General features: G+C 50.8%; 1 protein-coding gene across 1 annotated transcript in view; it reads left to right on the forward strand.

The window, feature by feature from the left end:
- The window catches only part of RIN3 (Ras and Rab interactor 3), a 115,854-nt gene that overhangs the window by 34,783 nt on the left and 61,346 nt on the right, over window positions 1-19,725 (forward strand). The window contains exon 3 of the mRNA XM_090271326.1: window positions 9,131-9,248. Coding sequence (XP_090127452.1) covers window positions 9,131-9,248 — 118 coding nt within the window. The remainder of the gene's footprint in view (window positions 1-9,130; window positions 9,249-19,725) is intronic.

Consider the following 19,725-nt stretch of genomic DNA (forward strand, 5'->3'; position numbering starts at 1 on the left):
ATTGTCCTTTCCCCTCAGTAGTGGGGAGCTGGACAGCAAGGATGAGTCAGAGCTCACCAAATGCCACCCTCCCACCCCACGCATTGTCTCTTACACGCTGCTTCGTTTCTAAAGGAAAACTTACAGTTAATTTGCTTAATGATAAAAGTGATCCACGTATGCATCCATCGTAAAAAAAAAAAAAAAAAAAAAAAAAAATCAAACCGGACAAAATTGACAAAGTAAAAAGAAATACCTTCTAAGGGTCTTTGCCACCAATTTCTTTCAACTAACCCACTCCCCACAAGTCTTTTGTTTTTGGTTTTTGGTTTTTCACGAGGTGAACGTCACTTAACATAAAATTAGCCATTGTAAAGCATGCGCTTTAGTGCTTCAGGACGCTGCGAAGCAACCCCCTCCTCCGCCTCCTAGTTCCGAAACATTTCATCGCAGCCAGAGAAAGCCCTTGGCCTGAAGCAGCCACTGCCCCTTCCTGCCTCCCGGGGACCCTGGCCGTCCGCCAGCAGTCTGCTTCCAGAAGCCCTGCCTGCTAGCAGTGCGTGGTGTATCCCTCCGGCCCTTTTCCACGGACAGCGACTGTCCCCCGAGTCCTCACTGTGTTCCCGCCCCTGTCTACGTCCCACCAGTGAGTTAGCGCAGTTTGTCTTCACAGTGGCCATCTCGGGTAGGGAATCCTCTTCTGCCCATTTTACAGATGAGGTAACTGAGACGCAAAGCTGAGTGGCCTCCGCCAGGGGACACGGGGAGCGAGGCCCCAGCTGGACTCTGAACCCAGGCAGCCTGGGTGCCCCTGTCCTGTCTCGTCCGCACACAGAACCGCATCTTTCGGCCTCAGGGCACTTCTGCTGTTCTCGCCTTCTGTGGGGCCTGCAGTGCAGCACGCTGTCCAGGGAAGCGTCCGAGCTCGCGAACGCAGGGGCCGACTTGGTCAGTGGACTCATTCCCACCTCGGACTAGATAAAATTCATCCGGCGGCAGTTGTCCCTGAAACGTACGGGGCCTCCGCAAAGTCCCCGCCTCCCGTTGGAGTAGATGCTCCTTCTGTTACCTTCTCTGCCCCCACACACCCCACTTTTCCCTGTGAGCGTCTGCATTTTCAAGCAGAAGCTAAACCCTGAGCTCATGCACTGATTAAAAGATTGGCCGACTTTAATCCAAAATTGCTCTTTGCGTGGTCTTATTAGTCCTCGCAGCCATTTCTCTCTGGTAGGTGTGCTTAGTGTTCCCATTTCCAGACAAGGAAATGAAGGCCCAGAGACTTGAACTCATTTGCCTGAGGTCACACAGCTAGTAAGAGCAGAGCCTGCATGGTGTGATCTTCCAGGGTGCTGGGAAGACCCCTTGCTGCCTGATGCCACCCCCACAGAACTGCCTGAAGCTCCCCCAGGGCAATGACTTCAGGGTTTTTAAAGATACAGACACAGTGGGTGGCCCTCAGGCTATGAGAGCTCATGGGGGTCTCACGAGATGGTTTGGACCCACCCCTCCTGGCACCAGGGAGAGACTGTGCTCCATCGAGTCTGGGGCCAGTGGTCAGGAGACTTGAGACCCGGCCCCTTTGTCCCAAACATCTATGTGACCTTGACCATGTCTACCTTCTTCACCACTCCCTGTCTCCCTGCTCTCTGCAGCCTGCTTCTCTGATAAGGTGGGAACATATTGGCCCACTTTTGATTTTTTTTGTGTATCCAGAAACAAGGCAATCAAAAGCCACCTTTATTCATTCTACACCCAAGTGGTACTTTCTTGTTTGTTTTATTTTAGAAGTTTTAGGTTTACAGAAAAGTTGCAAAGATAGGACAGAGGGTTCCCTTACACCTTCCTCACCCAGTTTCTCCTATTGTTTCTATTAATACTTTATATTTTAAAAGATTTTATTTATTTACTTTTTTCTTTTTTTTCCCCCACTAAAAATTTTTGTTTGTTTGTTTTTCTATTACAGTTGTCCCACTTTTTTCCCCATTGCTCCTCCCCACGCTGCCCACCTCTTCTCCCACAGTCAGTCTCCACCCAGTTGTCCATGTCCGTGGGTCATTTATACATGTTCTTTGACTAGACCCTTCCCCTATTTACTTTTTAGAGAGAGCAGAAGGGAAGGAGAAAGAGAGGGAGAGAAACATTGATGTGCAAGAGATACAATCGGTTGCCTCTCGCATGCCGCCATCCGGGGGCATGTGCCTTGATCAGGAGTCAAACTGGTGACCTTTTGGTTTGCAGACTGGTGCTCAATCCACTGAGCCACACCAGCCAGGGCCCAGTTTCTCCTGTTGTTAACATCTAACATTAATATGGCACATTTGTCACAGGAATGAACCGAGACCGATACATTAGTGTCAGTTAAAGCCCGTGGTTTATTCAGATCTCCTTAGCTTTTGCCTGATGTCCTTTCTCTGTTCCAGGATCCTTTCCAGGGCATCATATTACATTTCATCATCATGTCTCCTTGTCATCACGTCACATGGCCATGGCACTTTCTCAGGCTTCCTTTGTTTTCAACGCCCTTAACAGTTTTGAGGACTACTAGCCAGAAATTTTGTAGAATGTCCCTCACTTAGGAGTTGTCAGGTGGTTAGACTGGGGTTATTCCCATCACGTCATCTCAAAGGTATATAATATCATCGTGAGCTGTTGGCGTTGACCTTGGTCACCTGGCTACGGTTGTGTTTGTCAGTTTCTCTACTATAAAGTTTCTCCTCCTGCTTCCACGCTGTCTTCCTCCAAAGGTAGTCACTGTGCACAGCCCAAACTTGGGAGGTCATGTTCCACCTCTGGGATTATCTGCATAAATTATTTGGAATTGTTCTGCCTAAGAGACTTGCCTCCCCCCCCACCCCGCATTTATTTATTTATTCAATCATTTACTTATATCAATATGGACTCAGGGATATTTATTTTATGCTTTGGGTTATAATCCAATACTACTTTAACTGTTTTATTGCTCAAATTATTCCAGTTTTGTCTGCTGCAAGTCTTTGAGTTGGCTCCTGTGTCTTTCCGACATACCCTCATTGTATGTGAGCTTTGTTTGTTAGTTTTTTTGGAGCTTTTTCTTACTTTCTGTCACTACAACATGCTCCAGGCTTCTCTTGCGTTTTCTTGCCCCTGTCCTAGAATCAGCCATTTCTCTGAGGAGCCTTCATTCCTTTTATTGGGGAATAATATTCAAAACCAAGGTCAGAAGGCTGTGTGTTTTCATTGCTACAGAGTGCCAAAAGGTGGTGCTGAATGAAAGACGCTTCTTATACAGTTGCTTTTTGTGGGGGAGGGGTTACCTCAAGAGCTGCAGGAAGCTGAGTCAGAAGTAGGCCAGCCAGGTGGGAGGTTCAAGGCACCTTGCCCAGATGGGAGCCCAAGGAAACCCAATCCCATTCCATGCTGGTTTGGTGAAGGCATCCCTGAAGCTCCTCTGTTGCCCCTGCAGGGTGCCGGAGCCAGGGAAGAGCTCGCAGTGAGCAGTTATTGTGGGTGTGCCCTGTGCCAAGCACCATCTCTCGTCTTTCCAACAGCCCTGCAGAACAGGAGGCTGGCTCTCTAGTTCGTAAATAAGGAAAGAACTCTGATGGTGAGGAGCCTACCCTGAGTAATAGAGCCAGCTCCTAACTGACTGCCTTCAAAAGCTTCAAAAAAAAAATTATGTCTCAACCTCAGTCCCAGAAAAGCTGATTTCTGTGGGTTGGAGTGGGGCTCAGGCACCAGTGTGCTTAAGAAGCCACCCGGGTGATTCTGGTGTACAGCCGGGAGAGAGAAACTCCACTCCGTGCCGTGGGGCAGCTTCCTTAGAAGCAATGGGAAGGTGAACCACGTGTGCTTAGAGTGGGCTCCAGCCACGGGACCACCAACCTGCACAAGCACAGCAAGCCCTGCACTGTGGCCTCTGGGAAGAACCAGCCACCTCTGTTCCCGCCACGATGGGCATGATTGGAAATTTTCCCCAAGCAACTGGAAAATAGTCCTAAAATAACAAAAGTGGAGAAGCAGGCGGCTCTGGATTGTCCAGACCAAAAATGGAGAGTGAAAACAAGACCATTATTGCGTATTTAGTGTTGGGATTTTATATATTGGGGGGAGGGGCAAGGGGGGCGGAGTGCAGTGGCCACATACTTCTTTCCCAAAGCGTCTTCTCTGCCAGCCGTTACTGATACCAGTTAGTGTTCCCAAACCCAGATTGGCGGAAGGCAGGGAGCAGGGGCTTGCATGCCTGGCTGTCCCACATTGCAGTAAATTACCCATGACCCTAACCTTGGTGCCATCATCTTGGGATCTGGAAAAGACCCCAGGCCACAGGTGTTGGGACAGAATCTTCCAGAAGGAAGGAGTCCTGGAACCTTCAGCCCCCCTCCATCACTGGATGGGAAAAGCCAGCTCAGAGAGAGGAAGTGACTTGCAAAGGGCACCAGAAGCCAAGGTCAGAAGTAGGAGGGACACCAAGTGTCCTCCTCACGGTGAGTGCTCTGACAGCTACCCCACTGTTGTTTTCGGGGCGCAGCTGGACCCTCCGAGTGGGCGTGCCACCCCTCAGTTTGTACGGTTGGGGGAAGAGGACTCTTCTGCTCTCTGAGAGTTCCTCATCCAGTGCATTGGGAGAGCTGACACAGCGGGACAGGGGTCAGAAGGAGCGGGCTGACTCACACGGCGGCTCACCAAGGCGCCAGACAGTGCTTGTCCCCATAGGGGAGAGACGTTGGATGAGGACATGTGGGCACAGCAAGGTTTGCAGGTAGCCTGGTTCATCAGGAAGGCCACCATTTGTGATAATCCATGGGCAGCTCCTAGACGAGTGTCCCAGGGTAGACCAGGCGGGCCCCAGTGCCTGGACTTGTCACCTCCTGGTCCCCGACTGCTCCCCTTGAGCTCATCTTCTTGCTCAGGGCTGAGGCCTGACGTCTGCAGCTGCGGATAAGGATGTCTTTCCTTGTGCAAGGCACCTGCTGCCCACCGTGTGGCAGCTCTGACTCCTGGCGCAATCCAGGAAAGGTAGAGGATAAGAATGCTGCCTCTGTACGTGGGGGCTCTGTGGCCATTGTCCTCAGGGCCCTGAGGCAGGTAGGGGGCGTGGGAAAGGGAGGCACATTCTGAGTGCCTATTATGTAGTGGGCATGCTACTGCAGTGACCTGTGCAGTTCTTTCAATAAGACTTTGAGATACTGGGTCAGCCGGCCATGCTTTTGGCTTCAAATAACAACAAACCCAGCCTATGGCAGCTTTCCATAAGGCCCAAGAAGAAATGCAGATTGTGAAAGATTGCGACTGTCCCCTAGCTGGGAGTTGCTGACCGAGGGTTCCCGTCTTCTTTCCTTCTCTCTGTGAAACCTGAGGGCAGAGAACAGGGTCGATGTCTCGGCAAAGTGAAGAGCTCCAGGGAGTTGTGTGCTGAGTAGGAAGGAGCCAATCAGATGGCAGGGCAGCATGGAGGGAGGGCCCAGTGGTGGCTGGCAACCATGATTTGTCATTGCAGTCACCCTGGGGGGAGATGAGCAGGCTGTCCCAATAGTCAGGGGAGAAGGTAACTGTCTGCAGAGTAAGAAATGCATGCTGTTCTGTGGCCCTGGCCCTCCGTAGGGCTCTCTCTCTGTCACACACACCCAGACACACACAGCAAGTCCATCCTTATTAGACACATCCTTACTATCTTCTATTTTATACTCTTATATCTTATCTTGAAAAACAATGGTTGTGGCATTTGCACTAGTGGGTCATGGCCCATGGTTTGAAAATTACTACCTTCCTTGGGCATGTGCTTCTGGACAAGTGGCCTGGGCCCGTGTCCCTCCCCCCATCACATGCATTGCAGGTGCAAAGGGAGCACTTTTCCTACAAAGAAAGAAACCCGCAGTTTGGTTTCCGTTCAGGATGGTGCCATCCTCAGCTCCTGCCCTGGCACGGGGTCAAGGGTCCAAGTTCGCTCTCAGCCTTCCCAGGAGCAGCGCTGGCTTTGGTCCCCAGAGCTCTGGGGGCAGCCCAGAGTTCACTCAGTTCCACACTCAGCCACACACATGCACTCACATACACTCACACTTCTGCCAACTCTTCTCTGACACCAACTGGGTGTCCCACAATTCCTCCCAATTCTGACACTGACTCTGCCCAGGGTGAGTGGAGACCCCACAAGTTAAAGGACAAGGTCTCCGACAAGACTGTCCTCATGCAGATGCCAGACGCCAGCGGGTCCCCAAGCTACCCACACTTCTGTCTGACTTGGCCACAAACAGGACCCCTCTTCAGGTTCTATAATTCGCTAGAATGACTCAGAGAACTCACTGAAAACATTATGCTTAGGAGGAGCATTTTACTATGATACACAGGATACAGCTCAAGAACAGCCGAATGAGAGAGAAGAGCAGGGGTGAGGTCTGGGGTGGGGAGGAGCATGCAAGCACCCCCACCCTCTCCTGGTGGAACCTGGGCACATCCCCCTCCCTGCACAGCCATGTTTCACCACCAACTGGGGGTTCCACGGAGCTTCAACGTCCAGTTTTATTGAGTTTCCTTCTCACGGGTGATTAAATCATGGCCCACGCCTATGCATACGTGCTCACTTCCAGTTCCTCTCCTCTTTGGGAGGTCAGGGGTGGAGCTGCACGTTCCAACCCCCTTGGAGACCGGCAGTCATCTGTTAGCTCAGACTCAGGTATGGTCGCCAGGGGCTATTTTGTGAATAACAAAAGACATTCCTATCTCTCGGGAAATTCCAGGGATTGTTGAAGCTTTGCCAGGAAAGTGGGACAAAGGGCAGATATATTTTTTAATTCAACAGATACTCATTCCCTCACACACACACCCTCTCTCCTAGTCCCTTGCCCACTGCTGGTCCCCACCAGCCCGGAGGACAGGAGGCAGCTTGCCTCTGGCACCTCTGAAGAAGAGGCCAAGTGACCTTTTTTTTTTTTTTTGGAAGACGATGCACTCCTGGAGTTCGTTCTGGTTCCATTCCAGTTCAGGAGATTGCCCCAGTTCAGTGATGCAACAGCTCAGAGCAGGGCCGGCTGTGCTGGGGGGAGCCCAGGTGTGGTAACAGAGCGGAGGGCAGAGGCATCTGGAGGTGAGCCGTCCTCCTGCCAGGCCCCCTGGGGAGGGCTGCCTTCCAGGGTGGGCACCTCAGCAGGTCGCATGCCATCTGCCTCGCATTTCTGCCCCAATGCCTCCCTCCAGTTCTCCTCTGTCCACTCCAAACCCTCATGCTCTCTCCATCAGCCAGTAGAGGGACTGGTAAACTCATCATCCCCCCCCCCACCCCACCCCCCGTGCAGTGACTAATGGATCCATTGTGTCACTACTCCCAAGGGGACATGCACTGTCATGGGAGAGCGGAGCCTTAAGCCGCAAAACCTTAAGCCAAGGGACCACCCTGTGGGCTGGGGAGAGGGGAATTGAGGGCTCAAGATCTAGAGTCTAAGGGCCTGAGCTCAGATCCCAGTGCCAGCACTTACTGACCGTGGGCATTGCCATCTCTCTGCTCCCTCCTCTATAAAATGGGGATAATGATAGCACCCCCCACCCCATAGCTTTAATAAGAGGATGAAGTGAGATCAGGGAACCTAACAAACTGGTGTCGGGGCTCGGGGCAGACTAGGGAGGCAATATGTGTTAGCTGTTACTTTCCACAGTAGTGATATTATTATAATGTTTCGCTAACAGTTATAACAACAATATTGGATTAATAACAGAGATATGATAATAACAATAACAATGGCAGAGAATTTGGAGCGTCACCAGAGTGGGGTAGGGCAGTGTGCCTCAAGGGGCAGAGGGAGAAAGGGCCATCCCAGGGGTCTGCCAGAGCCTTGTATGCCTGGGCCGTGTCCTTGGAGATATCCCGGTGGCCTTCCACCCAGCCTTCCCTCAGTAACTCTGGCCGGACTCCAGGTCTTGCATGTTGTAGCCCAGGCGCTTGGGGCCTGAGGGGGGAGAAGCTTAGACCTCCATGTGGGGATGCTGGTGGAAGGGACGGGGACACGTGACCAAGTCCTTTCTCCGGAAAGGAAGGAATGAGCCTTCCTTGGCTAAGGGACAGCCTGTCTCCCCTCTCCAGGGGAATTCACGCCCCTGGAGGCTGGGGAGGTTCCAGAAGGTGCCTATCATCACCTGGAAGGAGGGCTGAGCTGCGGTAGGGCCAGGAGAGAGTAAACGGGACATTTTACAACCACAGAGTTTGTGAATGAAGCAGGGACCCCTCCCCATGACAGCCGTGGCACGGGCAGCCCCTTCAGCAGCGGAACCGCCGGGGAAGCAGATGCGGAGGGCCTATGAATACGTGGCGACGTGTCTCTGGTTTAGATTCCAGTGATGCTTGCCTGCTAGAGCAGGGATGCATCCTCAAGGCCGAGCAGACAGGTCCCCCTCCTGCCCCAGGGAAGGGCCTGGGAGCCTGAGGGGCTCAAGCAGCAACACCAGCATCCCGGCCAAATCCGAGCCCTGCCCCTTGCAGCTGTCCTGTGAGCCAAGCCCCAACGGTGTTTACTCAGCCATCACAGCGGGATCAGGGAGCACCTCTGCTTCTCCTCCACCTGTCAAGTGGGGATGAAGCAGAGCTCACGTCCCGGGTTATTGATAGGGAGGAGCAACAGAATATACGCAGTGTATTCATATCAGTTTCTGTCGCAGGGAAAGCTCTGTGTTAATCATTCCCCAAAGTTATTTCTGTGGGGGAAGATCCTGTGAATTGATCCATATCTGTGACCGTTTCCATCAGCCTCCCCAGAGGGTGCATGCTGTGTGAGTACGTGGGGATGAGTTGAAATTCAGTCTGACCTCCAAACATTAGAACTTCTCCAAGTGTGGACCCTGGACCCCCACCCATCTCAGAATCAGCTGATTCTGGACCCCTCCTACCCCCCCCCCCCAGCTGAATTAGCATCTCCAAGGTGGGAGACAGGAATCTGCATCTTAAATACCCCTTGCCTAACTCTGTCTACACACAGAAACATGAGAAACTGAGACTCAGGAGCGGGGGCACATAGGCCAGGTGACACACGGCTCTCAGGGCAGAGTCCCCCATTCTCCTGAGGGATGCCTGACCGCCCACCCGGCCTCCTTGTTTCTGGGACATTCCAGATGACTTCCATCTCTCCATTGTCCCTCTAACCTCCACCCAAATCTTGGATTCACTGGAGCCCTCCTTCTTCTGTCGCAGACATTCCTGGTTCGCCGGGACAGCTGCTTGAAGCACCTGGTGCTCTGTGTCCACTTTCCTTCGCTGAACGAGAGCTCGTCCGAGGTGCTCGAATACACCATTAAAGAAGAAAAATCGAGTAAGTACTCGTCCTTCCGGTCGAGCCTGGCCTGGCCTGGCCTGCGACCGCACGCAGCAGCAGCAGCAGCAGACGCTACACCCGTAACCACAGACAGACCCTCCCACCAGGCCAGAGAGGGTTAGAATTAGAAGCAGGGGGGAGCTCTCAGTGGCCTGAAGCTACTCGGCCAGCTTTGTTTTGAGCTCAGTTTTAAAACATAGAGTGCATGTCAGTTTCCGCTCACCATTGTCACTGTTTATTGGCTTTGCTTCCTGTGAGGTGTCCCCCTGTGAGCTCAGGCTGGAGAGAGGGAAGATGTGGAGAGGAAATGTCTGGGCCCCTGGCTCCTAGTGACAGCTCAGCACACGCTCAGCCATCATCTTCGACAAGTCACTGAACCTCTCCGAGCCTCTGTTCCCTCATCTGTCACACGGACATAGTAGTCACTTCCTGCCTGGATCACAGGACCTTTGTGAGGGCCCAATGGGCACACGCTTTGAAAGACAAAAACCCTGTGTGTGCGCAGGGCTGCCAGGAGCAGGCTGGCCACTCGGAGAAATGTTGGGGGCCCTCAAATCCAGGGTGGGTTTGTGCTGGTACACAGTGGAAGTGTTTGGGCTTCCCCCTCCTCTCGTGGGCCATGCCTGTTAGAAGAATCTGAAGACTATTCCAAGTACCAGCTTAGATCCTCATATAAGTGGATCCAAGGTGCGTGGGAGGCTTTTTACTCTTGGTTAGCAGCAGAGTGACAACAGTTAAAGAAAATGAAATCTTTATTAAATGTTATATAAGTATTATAAGTATTTAATATAAATATATTTCTATAAATTATATATTATATTCTTGAATAACTTATGTTTACATAATTGAACATTACATACATATTTTAAGTATTTATTAAATATTTTGGAATGCTCGTTTCTTAAGAGGCCATTATGCCCGACACTGGAACTATGCAAAGATGAATAAGACAGAGTCCCAGCCTCAAGGGTTTCCTGGTCTAATTGGAGGGTGGGAGACATTGTAGGTGGGAAAAACAAGCATCCACGCTTGCTGTGCAGTGGGACAGATGTGACTGTGAAGGGACCCTGGCCAAGAGGCACAGAAGATACAAATGCTAAATAAACTCAGAAAGACTCCGAAGACTTTGGCTAGAAGTAAATGAGAGAGATTTAGCCAAGAGGCTAGGCAAAAGCCCAGAAGTGTTCCAAACAAGAAAGAAAAGAATTCTTATAATCTACAGTGTATTCTTGAGAATGATCAGCCCTGCATTCCTAGCCCTAGGACTAGTCCGGGACCATGATCAGTCAGGTGTCAGCGGATCTGGAGGATGGCTGCCGGGACAGGTCTGGTGGTCAGGATAATGGATGTGGGTGGACATACATGAGCCCTCCAGGAGATAATCAGAAGGTTATCTGGAGATTAGGTATGTGTCCAGATACCTATCCATGCATTGACGCAGGACTGGGAAGTTCAAAAAATTTAAGTTCTCAGGCTAGTCAAAACAATAGAATCATTTCCTCATGCCTCAGAGTACTTGGTTTTAGTAATTTAGCAGCTTGACTCTAGTGACTGGTGGGAAGGATTCTGAGAGGGGGTCAAAGAGGAGGGAGCACAGGCTGGGTCATGAAGGGTGAGTGCAGAGGCTGGCTCCTGCTTTTGCCATAAGGGGTCATTTCTGTAGAGACCCAGACTTAGGAAGAATGAGTAAAACATCATTCATTCATTCATTCATGTGTTCTGCAGATAGTTATTGTGTCTGCTCTGTGTCAGGCACTGTCCTACCATTGGGGACACAGCAGAGAACAAAAGCCAGTGTCTGCCTCTCTCTCGGATCTTACGCCATTACAGGGGAAGGAGGGAGACAATTAGTAACCAATACCGGGTGACTGTCAGAGCGAGAATCAGGCTACCGAGAAAATGGAGGTGGGAAGATGAGCCAGCTGCTGCGATAACGACAGAAGTGTAATGGCTTACACCCAGAAGAGGCCAGTTTCCTGCTCATGTCAGATTCCTGGTCCGAGGGCAAGGCCCAGGGACCCTGGTTCATGGAGGCTCTGCCACCTTGAGCGCACGGCTTCCAGTTTCCCACGGTTAACTCCACACCAATCGGCTGCAAGGGGAAGCCACAGCAAGGAGGCTTGTGGGCGGATCTTACCAAGGCCTGGAAGTAGGTGTGTCACCTGCGCTTGTATCCCATTGGCTGGAACTCAGTCACATGACCACGCCCCAGTGCAAAAGAGACTGGGAAATGTGGTCCAGGCAGAAGTAGAGGGTCTGGATTTTGGTGAACTGCTAGGAGTCTAAGGAGGTAGAGTGTGGAGGGTTGCTAATGTATACAGCAAACCTTAATGACCCTTGTCCCTCAGTGTCCAGCAGGAAAGAAAGGGCAGGGACCTCAGAGAGGAAGGAAACAGAGGTCTAGTCTTCCCAGAACAAATATTTAACGCCCTCTACTGACTGCAGAGGGGTGACGTTGTTTAGGACACCTACTGCCCTCCAGGAACCCTTCTCAGACGTTCTCAGCAGGTGCCTCTGGGGCTGCAGAGACCCCGGGGGCCCTCTCGAGGTCCTGGGAGAGAGACAGACATCAGCCTATCTGCCTGTAGTCCTGCCTCTTAATGAGAGTAACCAGACTTCGGGGACTTGCCTGCCCAGGCTCTAGTTAGCAACGGTCCTTTAGAAACCCGAGAGCCAAACGTGGTCTTAAATGTTAACACCGACATCGGGAAAGTAGCTGAAAGTGGGGAGCAGTGATGCGCTGAGCCTGTCACAGGTCAACATGAGCTCTGGAAGTGCAAGGAGGGAGCATTACTCAAGGCCAGGCTTATCAGGAAGGCTTCTTGGAGGAGGAGGGAATCAGGCTGGAGCAACAGAGCGTCTGAAAGTTCTGCTTCTCTCCTTTGCCCCTATGCTCCTTTCCCAAGTCTCAGCCCCAGTCTCCAGGGCTTCACTTTTAGGGCTCTCCAACCTAGTTATACCCCCAGCTGCCCCTGCTTCTTGGAACTTGGGTCAGAGGCCAGCACAAGGCCTACTAGTGGCACCAGGACACCGTGTCTGGTTACGTGTCTCAATTCTGATTAGGACACCCAGGGACAAACCTGGGCACTTGGGGATGGAGGCAGCTTACTTCCCTGGGTTCGTGACTTCCCAGCGCCATGTGGTAGAATCTCATTTTCCATTTTTAATCGAAACGTTTAAAAATTCAGTACCCAGCTTTGCTGAAACAACCATCAATGCCCAAACCAAAAATTCTTCATGTAACATAACCCTCCAAACCATGATTCCTGCCCATTCCCTGTAACTACACAGATATTGTCTATATGTTTGTATGTATTTTATTTTGCTCTTTCTTTAGATTGCTTCACTGCTCTCCACTTTTAGGTCCTGCGAGAGTAAGAGGAGAAATGACAGGTGAACCGGCCATGAGTTTAGAAGGTTTATTTGGCCGGCTGTGACAGGTGTGCGCTGAGACCAGGAAGGCAGGAAGGTGTCAGCACTGAACAATAGTAAGGCAGGGGTTTTTAAAGGGGAGTGGGAGAGTCAATTAGGGTGTCGGGTTGGAGGGACTCCCTGCAGATGGCTTAGATGGGGAGCCCGAGTTGATTCTGAGAACAGAGAAGTTGCTAAACTCCTGTCTGCAGATAAGGATACCTTTGAAGGACACAGGCAGTCCCCGGCACCAGCAGTTACTGTGGGGGCTTGCTAAAACCAGACCTGGATTCCCAGAACCTGGGTCTCATGCCTAAGACCCACACCTCTGACCCCAGAGGTCTGCCTCCGTGGTCAACCCAGACAATACCAAGAGAGCTGCAGGAAATATGTATCTTTGCTGCGATGATTTGCCAGGCCTACTTTTTTCCTCATCTTCCTGTTCAGCCCTTTCCTTCCTAGAGCTGTGGCGGAGCACAGACTATAGAAACCACACAGCCTGTGTGGGAACCCCAATGCTGCCGTTTACTACCTGTGTGACCTTGGGCACCAGGGTCCTCCAATGGGGATGATAATGGTGCCTCCCTCAAGGGTGATGGAAGGAGTTAGTGTGTGTAAAGTGCTTGTGACAGAGGGCACCTATCTACTGCTGGATGGGGTGCTACCCAGTTCGTGAATAGCTCAACAAAGCCAATTAGATCTTTTTAAAAAGGTAATAAACTGCTTAGGATAGTACCAAGAGAACAACAGAATGTTGGAATAGTGTTTGTTGTGGTACTGGTGTTTTATTGTTAATCTTCCTGCAGGATTAAGCCAAAAGGGGAATGGAATGAGCCTACACACGTGGTTCCAAGGCTCTGGGTAAATCCCAGCTGAGTACAGGGGGCCTGCCTTGCGGCCGCTTTTGGGAAGAAGGAGCCATCAACCTTCTGAGTCCTCCTGTAGCTGTGGTGGCTGCAGTTGGGGGTGGCCTAAGGAGGAAGTGGGCAAGGGGAAGGGTGAGGGCCTGGAACTGGGGCCTTTTGTTGGGGTTCCCCGTGCAGAGCTGAGGCCAAGGAAGGAGACAAGGGGATCTCCCAAAAGTGGGTGGTCAGCCTCATCTGTGGCCCCACTCAGTTTGCTTTGAATGAGAAAGACTCCCCTGGACCAACTCTATGTGTCTGCGTGCTTGGATTGCCCTCTAGTTCCCTGTCCAGTTTCTCTGCAAAACCCTCAGGCTAGTTTTACCGCAATAACATCCCCAAACTGCAATGGATTGCACACAGGGCATGTATGTACTCAAAGTACTGCATGCAAAGTAACACAAGTGTCTTTTTCACTCATGTTGCAGGTCAGCTGAGGCTCTTTGTGAATATCTTCATTCCGCAATCGAGGCTGAAAGAGCAGCACTATCTGGGGGCGGAGGGGAAGGAGTCAGATGGCAGGATTCCATGATGGCTCTCAAAGTGAGGTGGCAGGTGGCATGTCCCCTCACAGCTCATTGGCCAAAACAGGTCAGGTGAGCAGACCAGACACTAGTGGGATGGGGAGTATTATCCTCCCACCAGCATGTGACCAACAGGGAGGGGTCATGATTATTGTGAACGAGTATTACCATCTGCTACATGCCCAGTTCTCCCGTGGGCTGCATTAAGGTGACCACAGGACTTTGCATCACCACTTTGCTCCCTGGGGACCCTCGGAGACCAGGTGTGTGTCAGGGGTGGGAGGAGGGTAGGGGCAGAGAACTAGCAGAAGAGACATCACTCTACTCATGATTCATGTCCATTCATGAATTGGGGCAGGGAACATGGTGGATGAAAGAGCAGGAACCAGAATGGGTGGCACCTGGGCGTTTACAGCTGCAGTTAACCGCTTGGCCAGGGGACACTAGCTACTTTTTCATTAATCTACATCCTTGAAGATGGTGACAATGACATCTTCATATGACAGCACTTTTCTGCTGGCTGCTAAAAAAAGAAAACCAGTTGGGCCCTGTCTCTAGAAGAGGAATCGGGAGACAGTGGCAGACAGTGAGGTCTGGCCCCTATAGCAAGTGACTTCTGGATACTTGGTCTGAACCACTTGTCCCTAGCTTCCCAAGCAGCCCCACCTCACCCCTTGCCTATTCCCTACTGCCCGGCTGAGCCCTGGCTTTAGAAAGCCTGGCCTGTCCAGTCCAGCTCAGTCAGGATTTCTTCTTGCCCATCTCCCATCTCCCTGTGGTTTTAGACCCAGTAGTTGAGGCTGAGAGATACACCTGTACCTGGGAACAGAATCCACATCACGGGCACTGGGTGAACGCTGGGCTGATTGGCGCTAATAGGCGCTAATAGTGATCTCCACTGGACTGGGGGAACTTTCAAACCAAGGAAGGGGAGAATTCCAGATGAGTCCTCCCGGGAGTAGAGATCTGTGTGTATGGGCTGGTCAGAGTGTCACCCAGAATGACTTTGAGTCCACACGGGAGGATTGTACTGGTGCTCTTGGGTTTAACCCTTTCACCAACCTACCCGTTATCCTAGAGTGATATTTACAGTTGTATTTGAACTAAAATGTGTTAGGTCCAAAAAAAGGTAAGAAGTATTATTATTGAAGTCAGGGTTGAAGTGGAGAAGGCGGGCCCTTGCTGTTTCATCCGGGGGCGGTGCTGCCTGGTGGTGGTGGTTGGCACTCTTGCCGAAGCAAACCTCTTTTGAGGGGATGAGCTTTGGAAAGACGGACAGTTCTAGGTCTTTATTCTGTCTCTGTCACCTTGTGCCATCAGACAAGTTACTTAACTTCTCTGTGCTTCAGTTTCTTCATCTGCAACACAGCTATTGGAGGACTGATGAGTGAATACATGTAGGGATACGAGGCAGCATTGCCTGGCACGCGGGAAGCGCTCTACAGCATGGAAACCGTGATAGTGTAAGACATACCTATTTTGTTTTTGTTCTGTTCCTGGCACGGAACTCCCCAAACCCTCGGAATTTCCTAAGTGATAAGAGCGATAAAGGTGTTTTGATGTTCATAACAAGCCCTTTTCAATATTATGTTAATGACCTCTAAGGATGTTAATGACCTCTAAGGATGGGGAGCAGTTGCACAGGGGAGCCAACCATGTGATTAGAAGGTTAGACCTTTCTGTCTCCCCTCCCTGCGGTCAGGGAGGGGAGAGGAACCAGAGGTTGAACCAATTGCTAATGCCAATGAATCATGTCTGTGTAATGAAGCTTCCATAAAAACCCAAGAGGACAGAGTTTGGAGAGCTTCCAGGTGGATGAACGTGTGGAGATTCAGGGATAGTGACCATCAGCGACCATTGACTTCGCCCTATAAAAGCTCCACACCCCTTCCCCTGCCCTGTGCATCACTTCCTTCTGGCTGTTTCTGAGTTATATCATTTTATAATAAGCTGGTGATCCAGTGAGTAAGATGTTTCTCTGTCCATCACTCTAGCAAATTAACTAAATGAACCCCAGAAGGGGGTCACTGGAACTATAATTTGTAGCTGCTTGATTACAAGCACAGATGACAAGCTGGACTTGCAATTGGCACCTGGAGGGGCAGGGGGGAGGCACATTTGTAGGACGGAGCCCTTAATCTGTCGGAATAGAGTTGAGTCGTGGGACACCGTCCCCCCAACTCGTGTCAGAGAATTGCTTTTAGTGCAGGAGAAAACACACGAGCATTGGAATGGATCATCAGAGTTGGAGTAACTCTCTAACATCACAGTGTTGTCTCCTGGGTGAGATGGGGACATTTCGGGGGGAAAGCTCTTGAAGTGCTTGTGTCGCAGTTATAATTAGCTATGGGGATTGAGTAGCATGCAGCTTATACCTCAAAACCATCACTTCCTTCTTCGCCTTGCTCCTCAGACTCTAAGAAGTTGATTTCTTATCTCACATTGGTTATTATTACCCCTGAGGTTTGGGCTAAAAATTTACCCGAGTTTGTTTCTTTCTGTTTCCTGCAATTCCCTTTTCAGCCTCCAAAACTGGTGTTGGTCCAGAGGGGAGAAAAAATAAACATCATTGCATAACTTAATTCCAAGAATTTATTATAAAACTTTGATGAATTTCTTTCTCTGTTTTTTTAATAGGTTTTTAAAATCATAATGATCCCTATAGTTTTTAGCCTTCTTTTGTTCACTTAAACATTTCATTATGGACCCCCTGGCTGGTATGGCTCAGTGGATGGAATGTTGTCCTGCAACTGATAGGTTGTGGGTTCAGTCCCCAGCCTGGGTGCCTACAATCTCTGGGAGGCAACCTGTTGATGATGCTGTCTCTCCTTTCTGCTCTCTTACAAAAAAAAAAAAAAGGCAATGAAAAAATGTCCTGAGTGAAGATTTAAAAAAAATTTTTTTATTATGAGCTTTCTCCATGTTATTAAACATTTTAAAGTCGTTACAACCAATTAAATACAGGCATACATATTACATTCTAGACCCCCCCACACAAAGTAGGAACCTTACATTTATTTTACACTCTTAAACCTACATAACTTTAACAACATGCGTACACAGCACCACAGAATCCCACGATATAGCGATGAATCCGTGATAAGTAATTAAATAGAATATTTTTAAAAATCCCACGATACAGTGAGTCCATAAGTGAGCCACGATATAGAGAGGGACCACTGTACTCCATTTGATTGTGTTTCACTTTATTGCACTTTGCAAATATTGTGCTTTTTACAAATTGAAGGTTGGTGTCAACATCGCATTGAGCGAGTCTGTTGGCACGATCTTTGTAACAGGCTCATGACGGTTAGCATTTTTTTATCAATGAAGTAGTTTTAAATTAAGGTTATACACATTTTTTAGACATAATGCTATTATATACTTAGTAGGCTATCGTGGAGTGTAAATATAACTTTTCTATGCACTGGGAAGACAAGAGCTGTCTGGGACTTGCTTTATTACACAATATTTGCTCTGTTGTGGTGGAACTCACACTGTCCCCAAGCTCTGCCTGTGTGTGCTGAATGGCTTCTGAAGGAACGCACGTCTCCTGGGCTCTGTAAGACGCGGCCCCTGACACTGGATTGGTGGGGGAAGCCGACGCACGCACACTTAACCAAAAATGCAAGCCAGGTTGTCCTGCGTGCTAGAATGTCAGGGTGCACTTTGGGGCATTAAAACTGATAAGTTTCAACTGTGGGAGATCAAGCCAGGCCTCCTTGGGCCTTGAGGATGGGAAATCATTGGGAGAAAGAGAAAATGGGGACCAGGCATGTGTAGCTGAGACCACAGCCCGCATCAGGCTCAGAGACAGGAAAGAACCAGGAGAGGGTGGGCTGACGCCGTGGGGGGTGAGGTGAAGGGAGGTATGTAGAACTGAAGGTGAGGCTGGGGCGTGGGACTCAGCCAGGTCACAGAGGGCCCTAACAACCACCCCAGGTGTTAGGGATCTAGTTCACAGGTCATGGAAGGCATGAAGATTTTGAGCAGGAAGTGCCTCGAGGAGATCAGTGATTTAGAAGAGAGCTCAGCTGGGACAGTCAGCTGTGCCAGGAGAGGACAGAGGAAGAGGAGGGTGGAGTTTTGTTACTGGATAGGAGACCTGGCCCCAAGTGGGCCTGCCCAGGGCCAGCGGTATTATGTATGTGGGTTCTTGACTTCATGCTGGAAAAATTGCACGAGTCCAAGCGACTTTGAGTATGTTTATTAAAGCTGGGGACAGTGAGACAAGGAAGGGCTAGAGCGTAGGAGAAGCAACAGGAGAGCCTAGGCTGGGGAAAAGGGGGCCTTGGGGACAGGTACAGGGGATCAGCCCGGGACGAGCTGCCAGCTGCCCGCTGCTCCCTTTGTTGCCACTCTCATGAGGTCCCTTAGAGGTTAGGGGATACGCGCCCGTGGGGGGAGGGAATGGCACAGCATGCTCCCCAAAGGGAGGGTGCACGCTGGGTCCTTTGTCTTGAGGCTTTTATCTCTTTCTTGCCAGTGGGAATCTTAGGGGAGGTCTCAGGGGAGGGTTTCGGCAGCATCTTCATCAGCTTTCCAGGTGTGCTCTTTCAGGGCCATGGTCTCCACTGATGGGTCAGTGACAGGGGAAGGGGTCGTTAGGTGTTGCAGCTGGTTCTGGTTTTGCTGCTTTTCTGGGCCTAGAGCTGAAACACGACTGAGGCCTAGCAGTTATCTTAGGGAAATGACCTTCTGTGTCTGGCTGTGTTTGGCCACTTGGTTCAGCTGTCTGTCTCGGTTTCCCCATTCCACTTGTCCTGGCCTACTGGCCTGTCTCAGTTTGAGAGACCTGCCAAAGGTAAAGCCTTGACGGCTGCCTGGGAACTGGGGCTGGGGATCAGCGAGGCTGAGAAGAGGAGCGGGGCCTGGAGCAGCCATTGCCCCCAGGAGGGGAAGCCACACTGGGGGATGGGGCCTTGAAAGGAGGCGGAGATGCAGCACTGCCTGTCCAGGGGCCATGAACACAGGGACCGCCAGGAGGTTGTTTTGTCCCGAGGAAATGGGACACAAGAGGACATTTTCACAGAGATGGGAGAAAGAGCTACAGAGGTAAGAGAAGGGAGAAGATGAGGGGATTGGGTTTGTGGGGGTGGGGGTGGGCATGTCATGCCATCTTGAGGCCCAAGTGGGTGGCCTTGGCCTGTATCTGCAGTGACTGCCACCTTCAGGGGCTTTAAAACAGCTTCAGAAACTACACCTAAGGGGGAAAAAACTCCAACTCAGCTGTTTTTGGAGAACCAGGGGCTTCATGTGGCCTCCTCTCTTTTGGAGGTGACTACGGACGGAAGTGTCAGGGGTCAGGGTCCAGGTCTTGGTGCCCCTCAGCACCCTGTCCCAAGAGAGCATTGGGTGTGGCTTAGGTCAGCTCAGCTCAGCATTTGCATCTGGGGCTCCCACCCTCCTTTCCAGCTGTCTCTGCCTTGCTCCATAAAAGTCTCCTCTCTGGAACTTAGTAAGTAAACAGACTTATACTCACACGTGAAAGGCTAACCCATCCTGAAGTAGTGGTCCGGGTCGTGCGCTTCCGACGGGCTTGGAAGTTACAGTGCTGGTGTTACCACGACGGAATGCAGTTTGTCCTGGCTGTCCCAAAACAGCGGAGGAAGGGGTGCCCCTGGTCTGTTCAAGGCC

The sequence above is a fragment of the Furipterus horrens genome, unplaced genomic scaffold (assembly GCF_987537825.1).
Source record: "Furipterus horrens unplaced genomic scaffold, mFurHor1.1.pri manual_scaffold_3, whole genome shotgun sequence".
Lineage (NCBI taxonomy): Eukaryota > Metazoa > Chordata > Mammalia > Chiroptera > Furipteridae > Furipterus > Furipterus horrens.